This window comes from Ovis canadensis, chromosome X, assembly GCF_042477335.2.
Source record: "Ovis canadensis isolate MfBH-ARS-UI-01 breed Bighorn chromosome X, ARS-UI_OviCan_v2, whole genome shotgun sequence".
Lineage (NCBI taxonomy): Eukaryota > Metazoa > Chordata > Mammalia > Artiodactyla > Bovidae > Ovis > Ovis canadensis.
In genome coordinates this window covers 121,596,399-121,620,695 of record NC_091727.1, presented here as the reverse complement: position 1 = coordinate 121,620,695, position 24,297 = coordinate 121,596,399, and the positions used below count along the sequence as shown (strand labels likewise).

At 38.1% G+C, this 24,297-nt stretch overlaps 1 protein-coding gene across 1 annotated transcript in view; it reads right to left on the bottom strand.

The window, feature by feature from the left end:
* The window catches only part of LRCH2 (leucine rich repeats and calponin homology domain containing 2), a 105,544-nt gene that overhangs the window by 53,017 nt on the left and 28,230 nt on the right, over positions 1–24,297 (bottom strand). The window contains exons 2-6 of the mRNA XM_070290869.1: positions 18,503–18,647; positions 14,663–14,789; positions 10,248–10,353; positions 10,029–10,165; positions 366–499 (exon numbers count right to left, since the gene is read on the bottom strand). Coding sequence (XP_070146970.1) covers positions 366–499; positions 10,029–10,165; positions 10,248–10,353; positions 14,663–14,789; positions 18,503–18,647 — 649 coding nt within the window. The remainder of the gene's footprint in view (positions 1–365; positions 500–10,028; positions 10,166–10,247; positions 10,354–14,662; positions 14,790–18,502; positions 18,648–24,297) is intronic.

The following is a 24,297-nucleotide window of genomic DNA, read 5'->3' as shown; positions in this document are numbered from 1 at the left end:
AACCTCAGTTCAAAGTCAAATTCTACTTATTCCAAATGTACAGCACAGTGATTACAGTAGAACATTAATAGTTGTCAAGTGCTGAGAAATTAGTTCTTCTGTACTAGAATGTCATAAATATATTTTACTTTACATTTTACTACTAAAAGCTTTAATAATAAATTTTTTGAGAAAACTCCAAATTTATTCTACCATCAGAGGTTCACTCTATGATGGTGATATTTCACTTCAGCTAATTACTGATTTTAACACTAGACCAATCATCCTAAGTATATTCAGTTCACTCAAAATAAACAAATATCATCTATATATAGAGAGAAGACACCATCGTCATGAAATTAGAATATTACAGAATATTACATTACCTGTCTGTGAGAGGTTGGGATGGCATTCTTTTACTCAATGATGGAAGATCCAGAGAATCTGGTTTCTTATCCATTCTGCAACACGCTTGGATATTTAAGTATTTAAATATGTGTACTTTACCTTTTAAACATATCTGTCAATAAATAATACAGTAAGATTATAGTTCCAAATATAAAGTCATTTACCAAATTATTAATAAATTTTAATAACTTCAAATTACTCTGAGATATAATAATCATGATATCATGATAGATACTTTACATATTTAAATACTTTGTACTTCTGACACTAGGTGAAAAAATCTGACAGCACTGACAATAACTAAAACTATTCTGGTGTGCTGCGAGTCATGGGGTCGCAAAGAGTCGGACACGACTGAGCAACTGAACTGAACTGAACTGAACTGATTGTGGTCTCTGTTCTTATTAGAAAAAACTAAGTTAATTTTTCTGTATTTCCCTGAACTATTTCGTTAAAAGCACAAAGTACAAACCACTAAGCAATATAAAATTTATAATTCATAAAAGTTGCCTTCACTAGAAAAAATGCTGCTGCTGCTGCTAAGTCGCGTCAGTCATGTCCAACTCTGTGCGACCCCATAGACGGCAGCCCACCAGGCTCTTCCATCCCTGGGATTCTCCAGGCAAGAACACTGGAGTGGGTTGCCATTTCCTTCTCCAATGCATGAAAGTGATAAGTGAAAGTGAAGTCACTCAGTTATGTCCGACTCCTCACAACCCTATGGACTGTAGCCCACTAGGCTTCTCCGTCCATGGGATTTCCCAGGCAAGAGTACTGGATTGGGTTGCCACTGCCTTCTCCAGAAAAAAATGAAAAGAAATATATTCATTGTAGTGGTAAGAACAGAAGAAAAAAAAAATAACCCACGTAATTCTTTAAAGTAACCTCATCAGAACCACTAAGTTTAAACACTGGAAGAAAGTTAATCAAAAGAATGCAAATACAGGATAAATTTGTTGAAAGGTGTAATGGTAAGCCACTTAAAATAAAACAAAACAAATTTTTAAATGGTCAATTCAACTAATATAATATCCAGGAAAATTATTTTCATTGGCAATAAAGAAAAAGAATAATGAGGGGGAAAATACTGTGTGAAAGAAAGTATTTTATATAAAAAAGATGGACAATGAGCATTAGGGAAACAATAATTTTGCTTTACAAAGGATAACTGCAGTCACCATAAATGTTATCAAATAAGTATTTCTCAAAATTTAGAAGAGAAAACATTGTTTTATGGAAGCACATAGCAACACAGAAAAACAATCAATAAAGAAAACAATAGAAATAGCACATTAAAACATAATTATCATTTCAGGTAGAAAGGAAAAATGGTTCTTAGGTAAATCTAATGGTTACCAGATCTGACCTAACCACTGAAAAATTTCGTTTAAAAGGAAAATGTAAACCATTTGTGCTTTAGAACATAAATATATTACCAATTAAAATATATCCTATTATCTATCCAAATTTGTAAAAATTATCTATTTCCAAGTTAAATGCTGAAAAATTACTTTGGTAAATTTAATTTATATCATCATAATTCACATATAGTTTTAAAATCAAAGAGAATTATCAAACAGTTAACAAAAAATTAATCCCCTGTTCCACCTCTTTGGGCTTCCCTGGTGGCTCAGAGGTTAAAGCATCTGCCTGGAATGCAGGAGACCGGGGTTCAATCCCTGGGTCGGGAAGATCCACTGGAGAAGGAAATGGCAACCCACTCCAGTACTCTTGCCTGGAGAAACCCATGGAGGGAGGAGCCTGGTGGCCTACAGTCCATGGGGTCACAAAGAGTCAGACACAACTGAGACCCAGTCCCCACATTTAACTCTTTCAGTTGGTTTCTGCTTTTTATCTTCATATTTATAAATAACATGGCTCTAGTGGTATTTTTTATTTTTCAATTATAGATTTTATTTATCAAGATCTTACTAAGGAGGATGAGGACTTAGATTTCTTGTGTTATCAACACCACTGACGTACCAGATAGATGGGCCCCAGGCTGAGCAGCTGAAATCTGTCCCCTGTGGACAGATACTTCAAGATAAAGATAATGGCAGGAAAAAGGAGGAGCCGAGTCCTGCTTGAACTTGGATAGAAGATAAAGAGACCACATATTTCTCATTCTTAAGGTCAAAGAGGCCTCTCTAACTACACATGTGCAGAAAGGTTCCTCAGTAGGTCAGAGAAGGAAGGGGGCACCAGACCATAATATGCTCTTCTTCCCAGAAGCCCTTGCCTTGGAATCCATCTTGGCTAAGAGATGCACACACACACAGGGGAGGACCCTGAGTTAAACCAAATAGGGATTCAGAGCCAGGTAAAAGCCAGATGACTGGCCAAACGAGACTCGGAAAAAGTGCCCTCTATGAATGATTTAGGGCTGGTGTGCTCCTCCTCACTGGCTGGGGAAGGGGGTGTGGGGGGGTGGTGCTAAGGGTCGACCACACACACTTTCTCTCCAGGTATGTATCTCTGCCTTGCTTCTCTCTTAAACAAACTGTTTCTCTGAGTGCTCTCCGACTTGTGTTAGTCGCTAAGTTGCGTCCAACTCTTTGCAACTCCATGGACTGTACCCCACTGGGCTCATCTGTCTATGGACTTGTCCAGGCAAGAATACTGGAGTGGGTTGCCATACCCTTCTCCAGGGGATCTTCCTGACCCAGGAATCGATCCTGGGTCTCCTGCATTTTAGGCAGATTCTTTATCGTCTGAGCTACCAGTGAAGTGCTGTGTCTCTATAATATACTATGTACCTGTTTTTCCAGTTTTTGCCTCCTTGAAACATTCTTACTTTCAAACAGGGGCAAGAGTTAGCTAAATTTTGCTTCTAGCCTCTAGGCAGAGGTTCAATTTCTAGACAGGGAACTAAGATCTTGCTTCAAGCCACTGCTCACTGCCATCTGCATGAGATCACCGCCACTATCACATATCATAAAACCACCATTCTCCCATCACCAATCCATATCAACTCACCAATTTATATCAACTCATATAAACATACTTGCTCCCTCTTCAGAAGCATAACATAGTGGTTGGAACATGAACTCTGGAGTTAAGATTGCCTTGGTTTGAAACCAGGCTCCACCACATGCTAGTCATGTGACCTTGGAAAAGACAGGAAACAGCTACAGCTCTGTTTTCTCTTTTATAAAATGAAGTATAATGACAGTACTTATTTTATAGGGTTGCTATAAGAAATGAGTGAATGTATGTAAAGCATGTTCAATACAATGCTTGGAGCATGGTAAATGCCATATAAATCTTTGTTATTATTACATCTATGTCACAATTTTTCATTAAATCAAAATCTAGTATTTACAACAATATGACCAAGAAAGTAGTCACAGAGGTTAGTTAGATTCATTTCCTTTCTCTTGTAAGTTTTTGTTTTTCCTAAAGTGACTACTTGCCCCATTTTCCTCCTTTGTTTAATTTTCTGATGCAAAGAACTGACTCACTGGAGAAGACCCTGATGCTGGGAAAGATTGAAGGCAGGAGGAGAAGGGGACGACAGAGGATGAGATGGTTGAATAGCATCACCAACTCAATGGACATGACTTTGAGTAAGCTCCAGGAGTTGGTGATGGACAGGGAAGCCTGGTGTGCTGCAGCCCATGGGGTCACAAAGAGTCGGACATGACTGAGCAACTGAACTGAACTGATAATTTTCTGTGTGCCTGCTACTAATTCATTCCTGACTCTGACAGAACTGTAAAACGTCTCTCCATACTGACAAGTACATCAAGTCAACTGTTAACTTCTTTATTATTTTTCTGTTTTCTTTTGGGAGACAACCCTCCCCCCACCAAACTGATTGGTTGCTAGACTCTAGGTCCATGCATACCAGTCTATCTTAGACATGAAGAATTCTTCTTAATTTATTCCTTCATCTTGATATAGTACACCCTCTACTGGCTTTCTAGTAAAGTGTGCAGGACAGCTAAAATTTCTGAGATCTTGCATGTTTGAAACTGGTTTTTTTTTTTTTTTCTATCTTACAATTGACTGATAGTTTGACTTTACAAATTTTGGAATATTCCTTCAGTCACTGAAGGCATCATTCTAACATCTTCTAGTTCCCCATGGTGCTGCTGAGAAGTCATTCTGACTACCATTGCTATGAATATGACCCATTTTGTCTTCATGGAAGCCTTTCAGTCTCTTTCATGTTAGAAATTATTTCTACAATGTCTAGTGATCCATGGCTGTCTGTTCATTTTCAAAAGAAAAATGATAAGTCAAATGGAAGCTCTATGTAAGAGGGAGAAGTTTATCAATGGCCAGCCCATGTCTAGAGAACAGATTGTGACTTGTGCTTCAGGGGACTGCCAATGATCAGTATACCTATAGGTCTTTTCTCCTAGTTCCATCAGTCTACCAAGAGAGAAATCATCCATCCTAAGTCACATAAGAGAGGCTGCCAGCATTCTGGGAGCCAAGCAAGAGAGGTCTACTGACACTCCCAATATTCAGTACATATGCATTCACTGTTGTCAGTATGGGATCTCATTAGTACCTATAGCTGTACCTGCAGCCCCTAACTCTGGTTGAGTCTCTCTACAGCTATGCTATCCAATATAGTAGTCACTAGCCACATGTGGCTATTTAATCTAAATAAAACTAAAACTGCAATTCTTCAATCACACTATATACTTTCAAGTGCTCAATAGCCACTTGTGGCTACAATACAGGACAGTACAAATATAGAACATTTCCATCATTACAGAAAGTTCTAATAGACAGCACTGCTCTAAAGAGTAAACTCCAGGCTTATGTTGAGGGAAGGAATGATACTCATTTGGCTGATGAGCTGAGGAAGAGAATCTAAGAGAATCCACCTACTCCTCAGAGTAAACCCTAGGTTTCTGCTAAGGCAAGAAGTGGAAGTCATGTAGCTGCGGAACTAAGGGCAAAATCAGTGCAAATTTAGATCTGTATTGTTGAATATATTAACAACTAGTCATGTAAAACTATTGAAATTTCAATTAATCAAAATGAAATTAAATGGAAAATGTTATTCCTTAGTCACACTAGTCATATATCAAGTACTCAATAGCAATCGAGGAAAACAACAGAATGGGAAAGACTAGAGAGCTCCTCAAGAAAATGAGAGATACCAGGGAACATTTCATACAATGATGGGCACAAAAAGGACAGAAATGTTAAGGACCTAACAGAAGCAGAAGATATTAAGAAAAGATGGCAAGAATACACAAAAGAACTATACATAAAAGATCTTAGTGACCCAGATAACCACAATGGTGTGATCACTCACCTACAGCCAGACATCCTGCAGTGCAAAGTCAAGTGGGCCTTAGGAAGCATCACTACAAACAAAGCTAGTGAAGGTGATGGGATTCCAGCTAAGCCATTTCAAATCCTAAAAGATGACACTGTGAAAGTGCTGCACTCAATATGCCAGCAAATTTGGAAAACTCAGCAGTGGCCACAGGATTGGAAAAGGTCGGTTTTCATTCCAATCCCAAAGAAAAGCAATGCCAAAGAATGCTCAAACTATGGCACAACTGCAAGCATCTCACATGCTAGCAAATTAATTCTCAAAACTCTCCAAGCCAGGCTGCAACAGTACATGAACCATGAACTTCCAGATGTTCAAAGCTGGAATTAGAAAAGGCAGAGGAACCAGAGATCAAATTGCCAACATCTGTTGGATCATAGACAAAGCAAGAGAATTCCAGAAAAACATCTACTTCTGCTTCATTGACTATGCTAAAGCCTTTGACTGTGTGGATCACAACAAACTGTGGAACATTAAAGAGATGGGAATATCAGACCACCTGACCTGCCTCCTGACAAACTTCTATGCAGGTCAAGAAGCAACAGTTAGAAACGGAAATGAAAGAGTGAACTGGTTCCAAATTGAGAAAGGAATACATCAAGGCTGTATACTGTCACCCTGCATATTTCACTTATATATAGAGTACATCATGCAAAATGCTGGGCTGGATGAAGCACAAGCTGAAACCAAGATTGCCGGGAGAAATCTCAATAGCCTCAGACATGCAGAAGACACCACCGTTATGGCAGAAAGCAGAAAGGAACTGAAGAGCCTCTTGATGAAAGTGAAAGAGGGGAGTGAAATAGCTAGCTTCAAACTCAACATTCAAAAAACTAAAATCATGGCATCCAGTCCCATCACTTCATGGCAAATAGATGGGGAAACAGTGGAAACAGTGACAGACTTTATTTTCTTGGACTCCAAAATCTGTGCAGATGATGACTGCAGCCATGAAATTAAGACACTTGCTCCTTGGAAGAAAAGCTATGACAAACCTAGACATATTGCAGAGAAGGCAATGGCACCCCACTCCAGTAGTCTTGCCTGGAAAATCCCATGGATGGAGGAGCCTGGTGGGCTGCAGTCCATGGGGTCACTACGAGTTGGATATGACTGAGTGACTTCACTTTCATGCACTGGAGAAGGACATGGCAACCCACTCTAGTGTCCTTGCCTGGAGAATCCCAGGGATGAGGGAGCCTGGTGGGCTGCCGTCTGGGGTCACACAGAGTCGGACGCGACTGAAGTGACTTAGCAGCAGCAGCAGCAGACAGCATATTGAAAAGGGAAGACATTATTTCAGTGACAAAGGTCCATCTAGTCAAACCTATGGTTTTTCTAGTAATCATGTGTAAATCTGAGGGTTGGACCATAAAGAAGTTCAGTTCAGTTCAGTCAGTTGTGTCCAACTCTTTGCGACCCCATGGACTGCAACATGCCAGGCTTCCCTGCCCATCACTGACTCCCAGAGTTTGCTCAAACTCATGTCCATTGAGTCGGAGATGCCATCTAACCATCTCATCGTCTGCTGTCCCCTTCTCCTCCTGCCTTCAATCTTTCCCAGCATCACGGTCTTTTCAAATGAATTAGCTCTTCGCATCAGGTGGCCAAAGTATTGGAGTTTCAGCTTCAACATCAGTCCTTCCAATGTATATTCAGCAATGATTTCCTTTAGGATTGACTGGTTGGATCTCCTTGAAGGGACTCTCAAGAGTCTTCTCCAACACTACAGTGCAAAAGCATCAATTCTTCGACGCTCAGCTTTCTTCACAGTCCAACTCTCACATTCACACATGACTACTGGAAAAACCATAACCTTGACTAGACAGACCTTTGTGGGTAAAGTAATGTCACTGCTTTTTAATATGCTGTCTAGGTTGGTCATAACTTTCCTTCCAAAGAGCAAGAATCTTTTAATTTCATGGCTGCTATCACCAACTGCAGGGATTCTAGAGCCCCCAAAAATAAAGTCAGCCACTGTTTCCACTCTTTCCCCATCTATTTGCCATGAAGTGGGGTCAGATGCCATGATCTTAGTTTTCTGAATGTTGAGCTTTAAGCCAACTTTTTCACTCTTCTCTTTCACCTTCATCAAGAGGCTCCTTAGTTCTTCACTTTCTGCCATATGGGTGGTGTCATCTGCATATATGAGGTTATTGATATTTCTCCCAGAAATCTTGATTCTAGCTTGTGCTTCATCCAGACCAGCGTTCCTCATTATGTACTCTGCATATAAGTTAAATAAGCACGGTGACAATATACAGCCTTGACGTACTCCTTTCCCGATTTGGAACCAGTCTGTTGTTCCATGTCCAGTTCTAACTGTTGCTTCCTGACCTGCATGCAGATTTCTCAAGAGACAGGTCAGGTGGTCTGGTATTCCCATCTCTTTCAGAATTTTCCACAATTTGTTGTGATCCACACAGTCAAAGGCTTTGGCAGAGTCAATAAAGCAGAAGTAGACGTTTTTCTGGAACTCTCTTGCTTGTTCGATGATCCAACGGATGCTGGCAATTTGATCTCTGGTTTCTCTACTTTTTCTAAATCCAGCTTGAACATCTGTAAGTTCATGGCATAAAGAAGGCTGAGTGCCAAAGAATTGATGCTTTTGAACTGTGGTGTTGGAGAAGACTCTTGAGAGTCCCTTGGATAGCAAAAAGACCAAAGCAGTCAATCCTAAATTAAATCAATCCTGAATATTCATTGGAAGGACTGATGCTGAAGCTAAAGCTCCTATATATGGCTACCTGATGTGAAGAGTGAACTCATTGGAAAAGACTCTGATGTTTGGAAAGACTAAAGGCAAGAGGAGAAGTGGACAACAGAGGATGAGATGTTTGGATGGCATCACCGATTCAATGGACATGAGTTTGAGCAAGCTCTGGGAGATGGTGAAAGACAGTGAAGTCTGGCATGCTACAGTCCATGGGGTCACAAAGAGTCTGACATGACTGAGCGAATGAACAATAATACTGGACATCACAGATTATACATTTCCATTATTTAGAGAGTCCTATTAAATAGCAGACCCTGAGATGCTCTACAGACCTCCATGTTTTCAGTCTTTCATCCCTCTATTTAGTTACATGTTTCATTCAATAATCACCAAAGAAACACCCAAGCCATTCCCAGATTTAACACAGTAAAAATCAACTCGCTTCTTGTTGCCTTCTCCCATAGCAGACACAGGTTTTGGGTTTCCACATCCTGCTATGGTAGCTACTACCAGGCCAGGACTGCAGTCAGCTTTTAGTATTTGAATTTAGAAAAAAGGCACTCGTTTGCAATGAGTGGAATGCACCTTAGTAGGAAAAGAGAGAAAAAAGGCAACTCTTCCGGATGTATAAAAACCCAGTGCCAGGGCACATAGCTTGGAAATAGAGTACAGGCTGGCACTTCACTACCATGTGCCTCCTCAATCAGATACTCTTGTGCAATGTAAGTGGAGATCCTAGTTACCACTATTTCACCTATTTTCCATTTTCCAAAATTCTGTTGCCATCTCTCCCCTGCTGTCCTCTTCTCTCTCAATCTTTGTCTTCATGGGTTTAAAGTTTAGTGTACTCCTTTACTATCATTTTAGTGGATTCCACATGAATTAATTCTCAAACTTAAAGTCAAACCAGTCAGTCTCAAAGGAAATCAACCCTGAATATTCATTGGAAGGACTGATACTGAAGCTGAAGCTCCAAAACTCTGGCCACCTGATGCGAAGAGCCAACTCATTGGAAAAGACCCTGATGCTGGGAAAGATTGAAGGCAGGAGGAGAAGAGGGCAACAGAGGATAAGATGATTGGATGGCATCACTGATTCAATGGACACGAGTGAGCAAACTCTGGGAGACAATAAGGGACAGGGAAGCCTGGCATGCTTCAGACCATGGGGTTGCAAAGAGTCAGACATGACTGAGTGACTGAACAAAACAGTAGGAATTAATATTTTTAACTTGAATCTTTCTGTTATGATTCCACCTATTGGTGCTAAAAATATATTTCAATCAATCATACAACAAATCTTAAGTAAATATATACCTGAGTAGGACAGAGGTAGACAGAATCCTTAGTCGATCCTTTTAAAATAACACAAACGACCAGAATTATCAGTTCACAAGCAGAAAGTTGGTATCTGGGTTATCCAAATCCTATTGTCTAAAAACAAAGCTAAACCTCCTACCAAAGTGAAACAGCCACTTCCCAGAAAAAAAAAAAAAAAAACACTTTTGAGAGTAATACCTCAAAAGCAAACTGACTGCTAATTCTGATGCTTTTGTATTTACCAGAAACATGTAATTTTGAATAAAAATGAAAGAAGCAAGTATCATTGTTTTAAATTACAAACCTGTGCTGGTGGTACTTGCAAAGGATTGTTATCCAAAATTATTACTTGTAAATGATGCAGCTTCCTGTAACAAACTGGAATTTCAGTCACTTTATTACAAGAGAAATCCAGCTTGACTAAGGGAAGATCTCCTAATTCTGTTCAGAAACAAAAATAATTTAATTAAATTCTATATAGTTATTCTCTTATTCATGTGAGTAAGAACAGTGAGCATCTTACCATCTGGTAATGCCTGAAGATTATTCCTTCTTATATTTAGCTCTCTAAGTGATTGTAATTTTCCCATTTGTTGGGGAAGAACCTGAATCTCATTGCAGCTAATATCCTAAGGAAAAAAGAAAATAAAATTATAACAAACTAATGGAGAAATAGAGATATATTTCTAATTTTAATTAAAGCACATGGCTAATAGCTAGCAAGTCACCTTCAATGTCATTTCTCTAAATATGGATTATCAGGCAGATTTATATTTATATTACATCATGAAATCAATCCAGCACAATTAACATTAACTTTTTTGTGTGTAAAAGTGTGAGGTTATAACTTAGTAATACACAAGTCAGCATTTTGAAAATCTCAACTAAAGACCACTCTTATCAACTAAAACCAGAAGGTGCTCTTCATTCATAGGTAAAATGAAAGATAACTATCAATCACTGGGATAATTTGTCAATTATAGTAGCTGTTTGGGCTTCCCTGGTGACTCAGATGATAAAGAATCTGCCTGCAATGCAGGCGATCTGGGTTTGATCCCTAGGTTGGGAAGACCCCCTGGAGGAGCACATGGCAACCCACTCCAGTATTCTTGCCTGGAAAATCCCCATGGACAGAGGAGCCTGGTGGGCTACAGTCCATGAGGTCTCAAAAGAGTCAGACATGACTGAGTGACTAAGCACAAAAAGTAGTTGTTTTGAGATACCTGGTTGGGCAGGAGGTGAGAAGGTCAAGGATTTACAGATGTGAGCTGGAGAATCAAAGCCCATGGTCAGAATCAATTTAACAAAACCTGTTTCTATGAGGGATTACAGGCTCAAAATTTGGTGGCTCACATCATAACCCAAGGACATTCTAAGGGATCTGATCAGAACTGCCTCATGGTTATGTTAAAATGCAAACCTCAATTTAAAGGTAAACAATACCACATTTCCATAATAACAGAAGAAAGGAATAGCTTGTTATTAAACTGTGCAGTCCTCTCCCCCTTTCTTATCACATCAACAGAAAGGGAAGAAGAATCTGCAAGATCTCAGGCAGTAGTCATTCTAGACAAACTGCAAATGAAATTCATACTCTACTGCAACTGTCCCCAATTTCCAACTTTGACTGGAAACGACATTTAGCTTGGAACGAAAGGTGTGGCACATACATGTATTGTTTTATCAAAAGTAAAAAAGGCAGGAGGGTAAATTCAAAAGAAGAATATTGTTGTTTAGTCACTGAGTCGTGTCCAACATTTTTGCAACTCCATGGACTGTAGCCTGCCAGGTTCTCCTGTCCATGGGATTTCCCAGGCAAGAATACTGGAATGGGTAGCCATCCCCTTCTTCAGGGGATCTTTCCAACCCAGAGATCAAACCCTCATCTCCTGCACTGGCAAGTGGATTTACCACTGAGTCATCGGGGAAGCCCCTAAAGAACATTAAATAATATCTAATCATGTATAGATTTTAAAATGTATCTACATGCCATCTTCATTTAACAACTATTTATCAAATACAAACTATTTGCTGGGCACTGTTCTAGGTGCTGGGGACGTATCAATGAATAAAACAAACAAAAAGTCCTGCCCTCGTAGCTCCTTATGGATACTGCATTATAGCAAAGGGAGCAGATTACACAATATACTAGAAGTGCTATGGAGGCAAAAAACAGAGCAGGGTAAAGGAAAATGGTAGTGTTAGTAATATTGGGGAAGGATAGGATTTAGATTGTTTCATAAAGTAGTTAATATTTGAGCACTATTATCAGAAGTGAGAGTATGAGCCATGCCAATACATAAGAAAGGAATATTCCAGACAGAAGGCCCAATAAATGTAAAGGCTCTTAAGCAAAGCATATGTAACATGTACTAAGAACAGCAATGAATCCAGTGTAGCTAGAGAAAAGTGGGCAAGGGGAAGACTAGTATGGAGGGAAAAGTTTTGGCTTTTACTCAGAAATGTGGTCAGGTACCAGAAACTTTTAAACACAGGTATGACACAATCTAACTTACGTTTTGACAAACATCATCTTAGCTATTGTGTTGAGGACAGTCCAAATGATGGATAAAAAAACTTCGGAAAAACATCCATTAAAGTAGATACTATGGCTCCCTCCCAAAGGTGCCTAATACTGAAGATGTCCGTACAAAAAATTAATAAAAATTTGACAGGAAGCTGCCACTTCATAGAAGAAACAAACCCGGCACAGGATACTGAACTACTCACCAATGGGTACTCTACAAAATACTCAGCTGGGATTTGAAGACCTGAGAGTATTTCCTAGATCTAATGACAGACTTCACTATAGCTGGCTATGACATTCCTAGGATATACTGTCCTGGGAAAACATTCCAATGACAGGTAATATCCACAAATTAATTCTGTGATGTAAATTGTCAATTAAAAAAATAAAAAATAAGATTATCAATTAGCCACGCTAATGCAACCTATCCAGTTACTGATTTTGAAAGTTGAAAGTGCAATAATTTTACAGTGCTAGTAAAATAATGATTAATATGTTTTAATATTCTGTTTAAATAAAAATACTACACTAAATCTCAAAATTCTAAATATTTTTGAAATTTCATTTATCCAAAAACTATCTCATGTAATATAATTTAAAACATAGGTCAAAAACTGAATGAAAAAGAAAGAAAAAAGAAATTACAGAGCCACGGAATCTTTTTAAAAAAATATTTATTTGGTTGCATCCAATCTTATTTGCAGACACAAGATCTTTGTTGCATCATGCAGGATCTTCCCTTGCAGCACTCTGGCTCTCTAGTGGCAAGTGGGCTTAGTTGCTTGATGGTATATGGGATCCTAGTCTCCTGATCAAGGATGGAACCTCCATCTCTTGCATTGCAAGGTGAATTCTTAACCACTGGACCATCAGGGAAGTCCCAGACTCATAGAATCTTAAAGGAGAATATGCATAAAATCTTTAAAAACATTAACAGTGTGCATGTCAAAGAAAGCAATGAGCCCCTTGTATTATGAATTTGTTAGATCACATCTGGCATCTTCTGTTCATTTCTGAGTGTTACGTTAAAAGAGACTATAATAAAAGGGAGCATTTTCAGGATAGAAATAGCTAAAAATAAAAGGCAATAAAGAATAGAAATATAGAAACTAAAAAAAGGAACAAAGGTAATAAAAATATTTAAGCCACAGAAAAACAGGTCTTAAGAGTTTGGTAAAATGGAGAATACACACACAACAATTTATAAATATCTGAAGGGAAGAAAAGTTATCATTATCTATACTTCTTCACATGATAGTCTCTAGACCAATGCATAAAAGTGGTGGGGCATGTATCTTAGTTTAAAATAACAAAGTTAACAAAATTTTACAAAAGAGAATTAGGGCTGCCTCAGATGCACAAACACAAAGATTTGTCCACCATTGAAAATATACAACTAGATGTGTCAGGGATTCCTGCATTAGGAAGTGGTTTTATCTGACTACTTACAAGATTTCTTACAATAATAAAATTATGTGGTTCTACAACATAACAAGACTAAGCTCAAGGAAGTTTCCTTGCATTACAACTACATATGCTTATGAATTTTAAAAAAGGTATTTCTGAAATTTCTGTTCATTACATTCTATTTGTACATTAATTTCCCATTATAAACTAGTACATAAGTTCCTCAAGAAAACTTTTCACCCTCCACACATAAAAAATCATATTTATGAACACTTGAAAAAAATCTATGATTAGAAAAGCATTACTCAAGATAAAATAGAAAATAAAAAAATAAACAGCATAGTATATTGTGTAAGGTAGAAGTAACAGAAAGATGTGAAAATAGCTCAGTTTTGAAGATTTGATTATGTTTCTCTAAGTTCACTGTCCTATAATACCTAAAATGATATGTTCAAAGTAATGACTTTAAATTATTCTTCTATTTCTACAATCAATTATATATAAAAGCCTCTTTCCATTTATCTTCATTTCCAAAGTGTTATAAAATTACATGGGGATATAGAAGAAGCTCATTTTATTAATTCTACTGCACGTAGGCATTGTACTCTCTTTCTTATCTCCTCTCTCTGAAGCCTTCATTGAAGTCCTGTAAAACCTTAAAAAAAAAAAAAAAAAAAAAAAAAACTTACCTTTTCCTGATCTAAGAACTTTACTGTCCACGAAAAGGATAGACAATTGGTTATTTGTCCAAAAGTATTTTTTAAGATTTGTAAGCAAGTCTTCTGGTCTCACTAAGAGTAAGGAACAACCAAGGTTTTTATTGTAGTTGTGAGCTAAAATCAGACATAAGCAAGGGTATCTCGAAATATCACTAAAGAGAACTTAGGCAAATACCAAGATTTTTTTTTTAATTAGAGTGAAATTCCATTAAGGAATTAATCTCCCAAAATATAAACATATGTGTTATACACATTACACACAATCGATACAACTATTTTACTCACCAATTCCATTAAATCTTTTAACTTTCCGATTTCTTCTGGAATGGATACCAGTTTATTATTACTGAGGACCAAAACTTTAAGGGGAAGATCGAATAGGTATTTTGGCAATGTTGATAAAAGATTTCGACTGAAAAGAATAAGAAAGTCTCATTATGAGAAATAAGTCTGAAATGAAGTATGTTGAAAAAGAACAAATCACTTCAAAATTAAGAATTTTTCACTAAATAACAACTATTATTTAATTAATGCTTACTTTGTAACAGGCTAATATTTTTACATGCACTGTCTCATTAAATCCTCATATTAACCTAACAAGGCAGGTGGTATTACTTGCATTATACAAATAAAATTAAAGGTTAAATTTGGTTAACTCACTTGCCCAGGCACAAGCCTGCACTGTGATCTGTAATATTGTCCTACACATCACCAGCTCTCAAAACTCAAAATTTCTCTGAGCTAGAGAAAATTCTAACTCAGAATTCTCAAAATTCTTCCAAGCTAAAGAACTGCCAGAACCTTGCTCTTTGGTATAATTTCACTATATTCAATACCTCTACACCTCTCACTAGGGGAAGGCTCCAAGGATAAATTTGCATGCAGTGTGTTCAAATTTATGAAAGAATGAATAGAATTATACCTTTAAAATGTAGTAACCGTAACCCATTCTCTCTTTTTTAAAAAATTTATTTATTATTATTATTATTATTTAACTTTACAATATTGTATTTAACCCATTCTCTTTTGTTGCAGGTTTATGGTGGAACAGTCTACTAGCACTTTCTTTTCAGCTCACAGTTGATACATCATTCCTGTCTCTGCAGATATATTAAAATATAAGGACACCTAACATTTGTTACTATGGAGCAGGCCATGTTCCGGAGAAGGCAATGGCACCCCACTCCAGCACTCTTGCCTGGAAAGTCCCATGGACAGAGAAGCCTGGTGGGCCACAGTCCATGGGGTCGCTAAGAGTCAGACACGACTGAGCGACTTCACTTTCACTTTTCACTTTCATGCATTGGAGAAGGAAATGGCAACACACTCCAGTGTTCTTGCCTGGAGAATCCCAGGGACTGGGGAGCCTGGTGGGCTGCCATCTCTGGGGTCGCACAGAGTTGGACATGACTGAAGCGACTTAGCAGCAGCAGCAGCAGGCCATGTTCACAGCACCTCACATGAATTAACTTGACTAATCCCCACAACAACCTACTTTAGGAAGATAGATACTATCATAATGCCCATTTTACATTCGAAGAAAAAGTCTAAAAGAGATTAAGTAAACTGCTCAAAGTCACAGAGCTGGTAAGTGAGAGAACCAGGATTCAAATCCAGGCGATTTGGCTTTGGGTCCCTTACCCTCAAACTAATTTTGGCCAAATTTGCATGCCATTGTAGACTGACCCAAACTATCCCTGCTGTAGACTAAATGTTTGTGTTCTCCCCACTCAAAACTATAATGCTGAAGCCTAATCCCCAGTGTGATGGTACATGGAGGTAGGGCTTTTGGGAGGTGATTAGTGGCCTTAAAAAGAGACCTCAGAGTGCTCCTTTGCTCTTTACTCCATGTAAGGACTCAGCTAGAAGAGAGTCATCTATCTATATAAATCAGGAAACTGGTCTTCACCAGACACTAAATCAGCTTGCACTTTGATCTTCAAATTTCCAGCCCTCAAAACTATGAAAAATAAATTTCTATTGTTTATAACCACCCAGTCTATGGTATTGTTATAGTGCCATGAATGGGCTAAGACAATTCTACTACCAAAATATATATAAAGTGTACCACTACATTTAGATACTATCAAGCATTCATTAGCAATTTGCTGTTATTTTCCCTGCTTTTCAAAGTGATATTTATAGTCTTGTACATAGCATTTTATATAACATACACAGTAATAAAACTCCAGTGTTACCCCAAGAGAGGGACTTCAAGCCCTTCTGCCCCATTTTATGCCTGCAGAGGATGTTCAGAAACACTAGACTGGTTTAATCACATGGCACAGACTTTAATAAAAAAGGCTAATGCCCCAAGACCAAAAATCCTAGCCAGACTGTTGGAATGTCAAATATGCTAGGTGTTTGTCAAAACTCTTGCACTTTAAGGATCAAGTACAATCCTTGAGAAAGTGGTCTGTCTGGAGCACAAAGGGTCTTCCTGAGGATTCTACTGAAAAGAAGCATAGTATACAGGAAGAAAGAATAAGCTAAAAATTATCTTACAAGTTTCTCAAAATCTTTTCACCAAAATAAAAAATAAATAAATAGGAAAAAGAATGGCACATACAAATTCAATCTAATCTCCCTCATACCAGGAAAGTTTAAAAATTGGTTTCTCTTCTTCCCTTAAGAAGCAAGTTTATTGAGTTAGCAGTCAGCTCTCTATTTCTTTATACATAGATAATAATCATAAATCTTCACTTTTTCCACATGCTTTAGAGATAGCCTAAGGAAGCCAGTCATTAGAACAAGTGTTACGTTAATATTGTGTCTGTAAACAAAAATTACAAGTCAACTTTTAGAGATCAAAATGGGAAAGAATGACACATAGTTTTAGTAAAACTATTCTAAGATGTACCATAAAGGTTAATATATAAATGCAACAATTTTTGACAAATTGTTTTTCCATAAAAGAACAAAATAAAATGATAATAAAGACAAAAAACTTAAAAATACCTCACTTCCCTCAAACCTTTCCCAAGCCAGGCCAAGGAGATTATGTACCCAGTTAAAGAAAGGAGCAACCCAAATGACCAATATCTATGGAAGGAAATTAAAATACTCTCACATTTTAGGTTAAAATGGTTTCAGTTAAAGTGATTTGTACTGCCAGGTGATTCCACTGAGGGAGATATACATAATAAATATCACAAAAAGGAACACTATCATTTACATATATTAATTATATTTACTACTTCCCTATTTGAGAATTTAGACAAGTAATTTCATTAAGGAAGAAGTTTTCCCTTATAATTCAAAACATAAAACAAAAATAAGAACAAGCTTCTAAAATTAAGTCACAATATACCAGTTTCCATTCACTGTCACTCATTCGGTAGGGCAATTATTTTCTTATACTTATTCAATGTTCAGTCTATTATAAAAACAGCATAAAGCTAAGAATGAGAGTTCTACAGCCATACGGCTGCTTTGATTCGAATCTTGTCTCTACCAGTTGCAGTGTGTGTAATTTTGAGCAAATAGTTAACCTACGTGCTTCAATTTCCTCATTTGCAACGCAGGGATAATAACTATATATCTGAAAATGTTGTGAAGATGAGATGAGGTAATATGGGTAAAGTATTTCTGACACTGCTTGGCACACAGTAAGAACTTATTATTAACATCAACTATTATCCACTTCCTAACCTTCCAATAATCCCATCCCAATCTATCCATCCTTGAAGTAGCAACAAGAAGTCCCAAGAGTGAAAAATAAAACTCAAGAACTATTTCTTTATAATGTTCCACTTTAATTGGGGGTGCTAATAAATAAACCTGTGTTGTGGTACTATGATTTCAACAAAATATTTCTGGTCTAAAGCCTTGGTACTCAAACTGACCTAAGGACCAGCAGGCATGGGCATTACCAGAGAGTTGTTAGAAATGCTGGCCTATGAAATCAGAATCTGCATCTGGTTCCTTTGGGCATTGAAGTTTGAGAAGCACTGCTCTCAAGAACAAGACCAAAAACCTATAAAGTAATGTGGACATATAGAAAATACAAATAAGATGCTGTTGAGACATAGGTTACATAGCCAAACCAATTACATTCCTTTGCAACTAAAGAATTAGAACTGTATTAAAAAACAAGATTTATTCCCCCCAAAATTGTTTCCTTACCTAATGTTAAGGTATGTTAACATCTGCAGGTTTTTAATGGCTTCAGGAATGATTTTGATGCAATTATGATATAAATTTAATGTTTCAAGAGGTGCAAATAACCAGACCTCAGAAGGAATTTCTGTAAAACGATTTCTTGAAAGATCTGAAAAATAAAAGTAACATCTGCATGTCAAACATATACCTACATTTGTGGTAATTAACAGAACTATTTACATACTTGCTAAATCACTGAGAATCCAACCAACTATTCAAAATACTGACCTTGACCTTTTGCCTTCACCAGGCAAAAAATATATAGAAATATACTCATGGAAAGTCTGTTCATTAACAAACTGCACTTCAATATCTTTAAATATTATTTTTTAAAATACCAATGAAGAATTCTCTCTGATATTTAAAAATATGAATAAAACCTTCCCTGATCCCACTCCATCCACCTCTTCCTCATTTACAGTAAAACTTAAATAAATCTACAACATAACTATATTTCATACTTACCATGGACTTTTCAACCCATTATAATTTGCCTTCTATTCATTTTTATGTCTACCAAGGTCACTAAGCCTCCATATCAACCGCCACTCATCCATTTGGAAATGTTTCTCTTCCCTGGGCCTGGAAAACTACACTTCTGGATCATTTCCTGTTGTCTCCCTGGCTGCTACTAAGTCTCTTGCTAGATTCTCCTCTACCCATACTGTAAATGTTTTTGTTCCTAAGGACTCTGATATAAGGTACTCTTTCCTTAAGACATACTCTATTAGATGATTTAGTCCCAAACTAGGGTTACTATTCATATACTGACAATTTCAAATTAAATATATGTTTGAACACTTATGTGCTAATCTTTAGGACTTCCTCTTTGTAACTCTCAAGTACCTCAAATTCTGCAAGTGCAAAATCTTAACTGAAGATCTCCTTCCACGTATCTGTTTCTTTCACTTTATATAATGTCACCAACATACTCCTCATGAGCTGCTCAAGCCAGAAACTTAGCATTTACACTTGATTTCTTCCTCTCCTAAACTATTCCAAGTACAAACAAATAATTCTATTCACTTTTCACATGCACACGCACAGACATACACACATACATACACAAAAACAGATTATAAGTATTATACATCTATTGATACTTTGTTAAATGAAATTTTGAAAAATACTTACGATATCATGTGGCAGGAAAAAAATACCCTAAAAGAGTTTCTCAACCAAAGTATTATTGACTTTTTGCACTGCATAGCTATTTGTTGTATAGGGCTATCATAGGCACTGTAGGATATTTAGCAGCATCCCTAACATCTATCTACTAGATGCCAGTTAACACCCTCTGGTCATAGTAATCAAAAAACATCCCATGGAATATAAACCCTCCTACCCCTGTTGAGAACTTCTGCCTGAACAATTATCAAATTAGCTATCTTACCATCAGAATATACTTTGCTAAGGGAGAAGGCAATGGCAACCCACTCCAGTACTCTTGCCGGGAAGGTCCCATGGATGGAGAAGCCTGGTAGGCTGCAGTCCACGGGATCGCTAGGAGTCGGACACGACTTCACTTTCACTTTTCACTTTCATGCATAGGAGAAGGAAACGGCAACCCACTCCAGTATTCTTGCCTGGAGAATCCCAGGGATGGGAGAGCCGGGTAGGCTGCTGTCTATGGGGTCGCACAGAGTCGGAGACAACTGAAGCGACTTAGCAGCAGCAGCAAGGGCTCCCCAGGTGGTGCTAGTGGTAAAGAACCCACCTGGCAATGTAGGAGACTTAAGAAATGCAAGTTCAATCCCTGGGTGGGAATGATTCCCCGGAGAAGGAAATGGCAACCCACTGCTGTGCTCTTGCCTGGAGAATCCCATGGACAGAGGAGCCTGGAGGGCTACAGTCCACAGGGTCACAAAGAGTCAGACCTGACTGAATCAACTTAGCATGCACGCACACACACATACTTTGCTAACACTACTTCATTATACTTATTTGGTTAAAAACATAAGACTATCATTTACCTTTATCAAGAAAAACATTTATGCAGTTAAGGAGTTTGGAACCAACATGTACACACTGATGCTGCTGCTGCTAAGTCACTTCAGTTGTGTCCAACCCTGTGTGACCCCGTAGACAGCAGCCCACCAGCCTCCTCTGTCCCTGGGATTCTCCAGGCAAGAATACTGGAGTGGGTTGCCATTTCCTTCTCCAATGCATGAAAGTGAAAAGTGAAAGTGAAGTCTCTCAGTCGTGTCCAACTCTTCTCGATCCCATAGACTGTAGCCTACCAGGCTCCTCCATTCATGGGATTTTCCAGGCAAGAGTACTGGAGTAGGTTGCCATTTCCTTCTCCATTGCTATATTTAAAATGGTTAACCACCAAGAACCTACTGTATAGCACAGAGAACTTTGCTCAGTGTTATGTAGCAGCCTGGATAGCAGAGGAGTTTGGGGAAGAATGGATACATGTATATGTACAGCTGAGTCCCTTTACTGTCCACCTGAAACTATCATAACATTGTTAACTGGCTATACTCCAATATAAAATAAAAAGTTAAAAGAAGAACATCTATGGTGTATCTTAGGCCACTGTACCTCATCTGGTCTGCCCACACAAGAACAGCTTCCTACCAACATTAAAATTTCTCACTCTGAGGGATGACACCTATTTATTTAGCAGCATAATAATTTGCTAATCAGAATATTAATATCCATGTATGTTTTTACATATGTGTGTATACATGCACACATTCATTCACCTAATGCAAAATTTTGTAACTGGCTGAAGAATATATTAGTTATGATTATATAAAAGTTAATTTGGATTCTTTTTCTTCTCACCAGAAGACTCTGAATAGCTAAATAAAAGGATAGATGGAATTATTAGAAATCAAAATCTGAACCTGAAATAGAAGTTTTCAATTTACTGGCTCACCTCCTCTAGATACCCAGGCATCATGCAGCTCTATTGAGGGAGAAAAATGAAGACTTCTTTTTTTTTAGTTTAGAATATTTCTTTTACATTTGACTTTTATCTCTTATCCTTATAACGTCAGAACTCTAGGAGTTGAAAATTACTGCTTACAGTTAATTTGAAATCCTAAAAACAAATTCTGCCCAGTTTGTTATTCTGTATAATATTTAGTAAGTACTCACATATAATACGTAAATTCTAGTGGCCCTAGAATTAGATGATGGTAGCTTGCGTGGAGATGGCAAGAATAAAGATAAAAAATAGAATTTGAAATATATTTTGATATTAGTACTTACAGGAATTGGGTATGTAATTGTCTATGTGGGATAAATAAAAGACAGTAATCAAGAATGGAATCCAGAGAAGACTAGAAGGAGAACAAGATGGCAGAAAGTAGGATAGAAGTGCTTGCAGAATACCAGCTGAGAGCTGACAGGAGTACCTGACCACCAGAAAAGAATATATAGAACCAAGCAAAACTCAGTAGGATGAAGGAACTAGGGGGGAAAACAGGAGTTTTAGTAGGACTGGACCTGCCCTTGGTGGGTGGGGGAACTGAAACAGGGGTCCAATTCCCACATCAAGGCAATTGTCTGGGTCACAAGAGTAACATTTAAGGCTGAAAGTGAAGCAGCTGATCTGTGGTAGCCTAAATGGAATGAGAATCAGACAGTCCTTGCCACAGCCATATGTACCCCAGAAAGGGATGCAGGTCCCCTAGAAGGCGCAGCAGCTGGGAGCTGGAGCGTAGGGATTGTAGAGCAATCCCAGGATGAGGGATGCTGTTGACTGCAGAGAGATGGACCAAGGGGACCTGAGGGAGGAGACTGTGGTGGGAAATGCCTGTGGAGGAAAGCCATGGAAGCAAGGCGAGTCATGCATAGGGGGTGGAGCCATCACCACAATCTTTCTCCCCACAGGCCAGCACCGGTAACTGAACAACAGAGAGGCTGGCCCATCAAGCACCTGATGCACCCAACAACAGAGAAGGACCCCAGACAACGGAGCCTTCTAAGTGCCTGAACAGGTGGGGCTATGGAGAAAGACTAGCCAAAGAGGCCTTCTGATCACCAGCTACCAGAGGCTTGAAAAAAAAAAAAAAGACTCTGATAGGGCCATAAATCCTGTGGCTGAGGCAGTCTGGGTCCCTGCACACTTGGCACAGCCAGGGTCCCTGCAACCCAAGCAGCTGTGCCACCTTCATGCTTAACCCTCACTGGGGCAGACACAAGTCTTCCAGGGCAGCCTCAGGAGCAAACCCCAGTGGACGACCCACATACACAGGTAGAAATAAAACCACAATTGAAACCCAGAGGCAGTGTGGCTAAGGAAGAAGACCCAAAACCTTCCCACCAGCTGTACAAGCTACAGATTAAATCCACATGATCAACTAGGCAGCCTATGTCTATGGAATATATAAAAGGACATTGAGAATTCCCACAAGAGAAAACGTACTAGTTCTGATAGCTGTGGACATTGGAGGCAAGAACACAAAGGAGTAGGACCAGATTAGAGTCTGAGCTGCCCTCACTGCAGATCTGGAGACCAGAACAGTGCTGGAGGGCATCCTAGGTAGGCGAGCTAGACTGTGACTCCCAGCAAGGGAAAGAACCCTGACAGCAGTGACTCAAGAAAAAACATTTATTTTTCTTATATTTTGACTTATCCTGTAGTTTCTTTGGGTTTTTTTTTCTTTCCTTTTTTCCCCTCTGTTGTAGTTGTTGATTTTATAAGCACTATGAAATATAATTAAGCTTTTGAGTTTTTTTTAATCACACTTTTTATTCCTGTTATAAACCTCTATCTCTACATTGGCCTTTTGCAGTTCTGTGGTGCTTTTTTTTTTTCCCTCTTTTTTTAATTTTAATTTTTAAATTTCTTAAACCTATTATTTTTTCTACATTTATTCCTTTGTTTGCTTTTTCTACTGTTCCTTTCCCCTTGCAGTTACTTTTTAATATATATAAATTTTCTTTATCTACCTCTATTTAACTTTGCATATCTACTCCTTCTTTCTTTTCTTTTTTCTCATCATATTTGTTAGTTTTGTTTTCATTGCTTTATTCCCCAGTTGGCACCTTGCTTTAGTTTTGTTTTTCAGCTTGTGTTTCAGTTAGTTTTGTTCTTCACTGGTGGATATCATTTTTGGTTTCCAGTGTTTGTGGGGTCAATCTATTGTACTTTATTTTTGTTGGACTATTTTGATTTTGTTTATGTGTATATGTGTATATTCCATTATTTTAATTATTATTTGCATGATTTTGTAACTGCCATTTGTCTGGGGATCATCTTGGGTTTCTCATTTTTGGGTATTTGTCTTAATCTCACTTAATGCCATAACAAACCACTTGTGGAATCTCTGTTCCTGGCCAGAGATCAAGCCCTGAGCCTTCAGAGTGGAAGAACTGATTCCAAGACCCTAGACTACCAGAGAACTCCTAACCCAAGGGAATATCAAATAGTGAGAACTCCCACAAAGAAAACCAGTTGAATACAAGACCCAATATCACCGAACTACCAGTAGCACCCTGTGCTACTACTCATCCAGATAACAAACAAGACAAAAATACAAACCCAATCATCAGCAGACAGGATTATCACCTCATTCAGCCCTGCCCATCAAAAACATAAAAATAAACTCAGCACAAACCTCATGCTACACAAAGCCTACACAAACCACTGGACAAACCTTAGACAGGCAGAAACCAAAAAGAAGAAAGAATTCAACCTTGAAGGCTGGGAAAAGGAGACCTCAAACACAGTAAGTTTTTAAAAAAATAATGAAAAGGCAGGGAAATACTGCACAAATGAAGGATCAAACTAGAAACAAAAA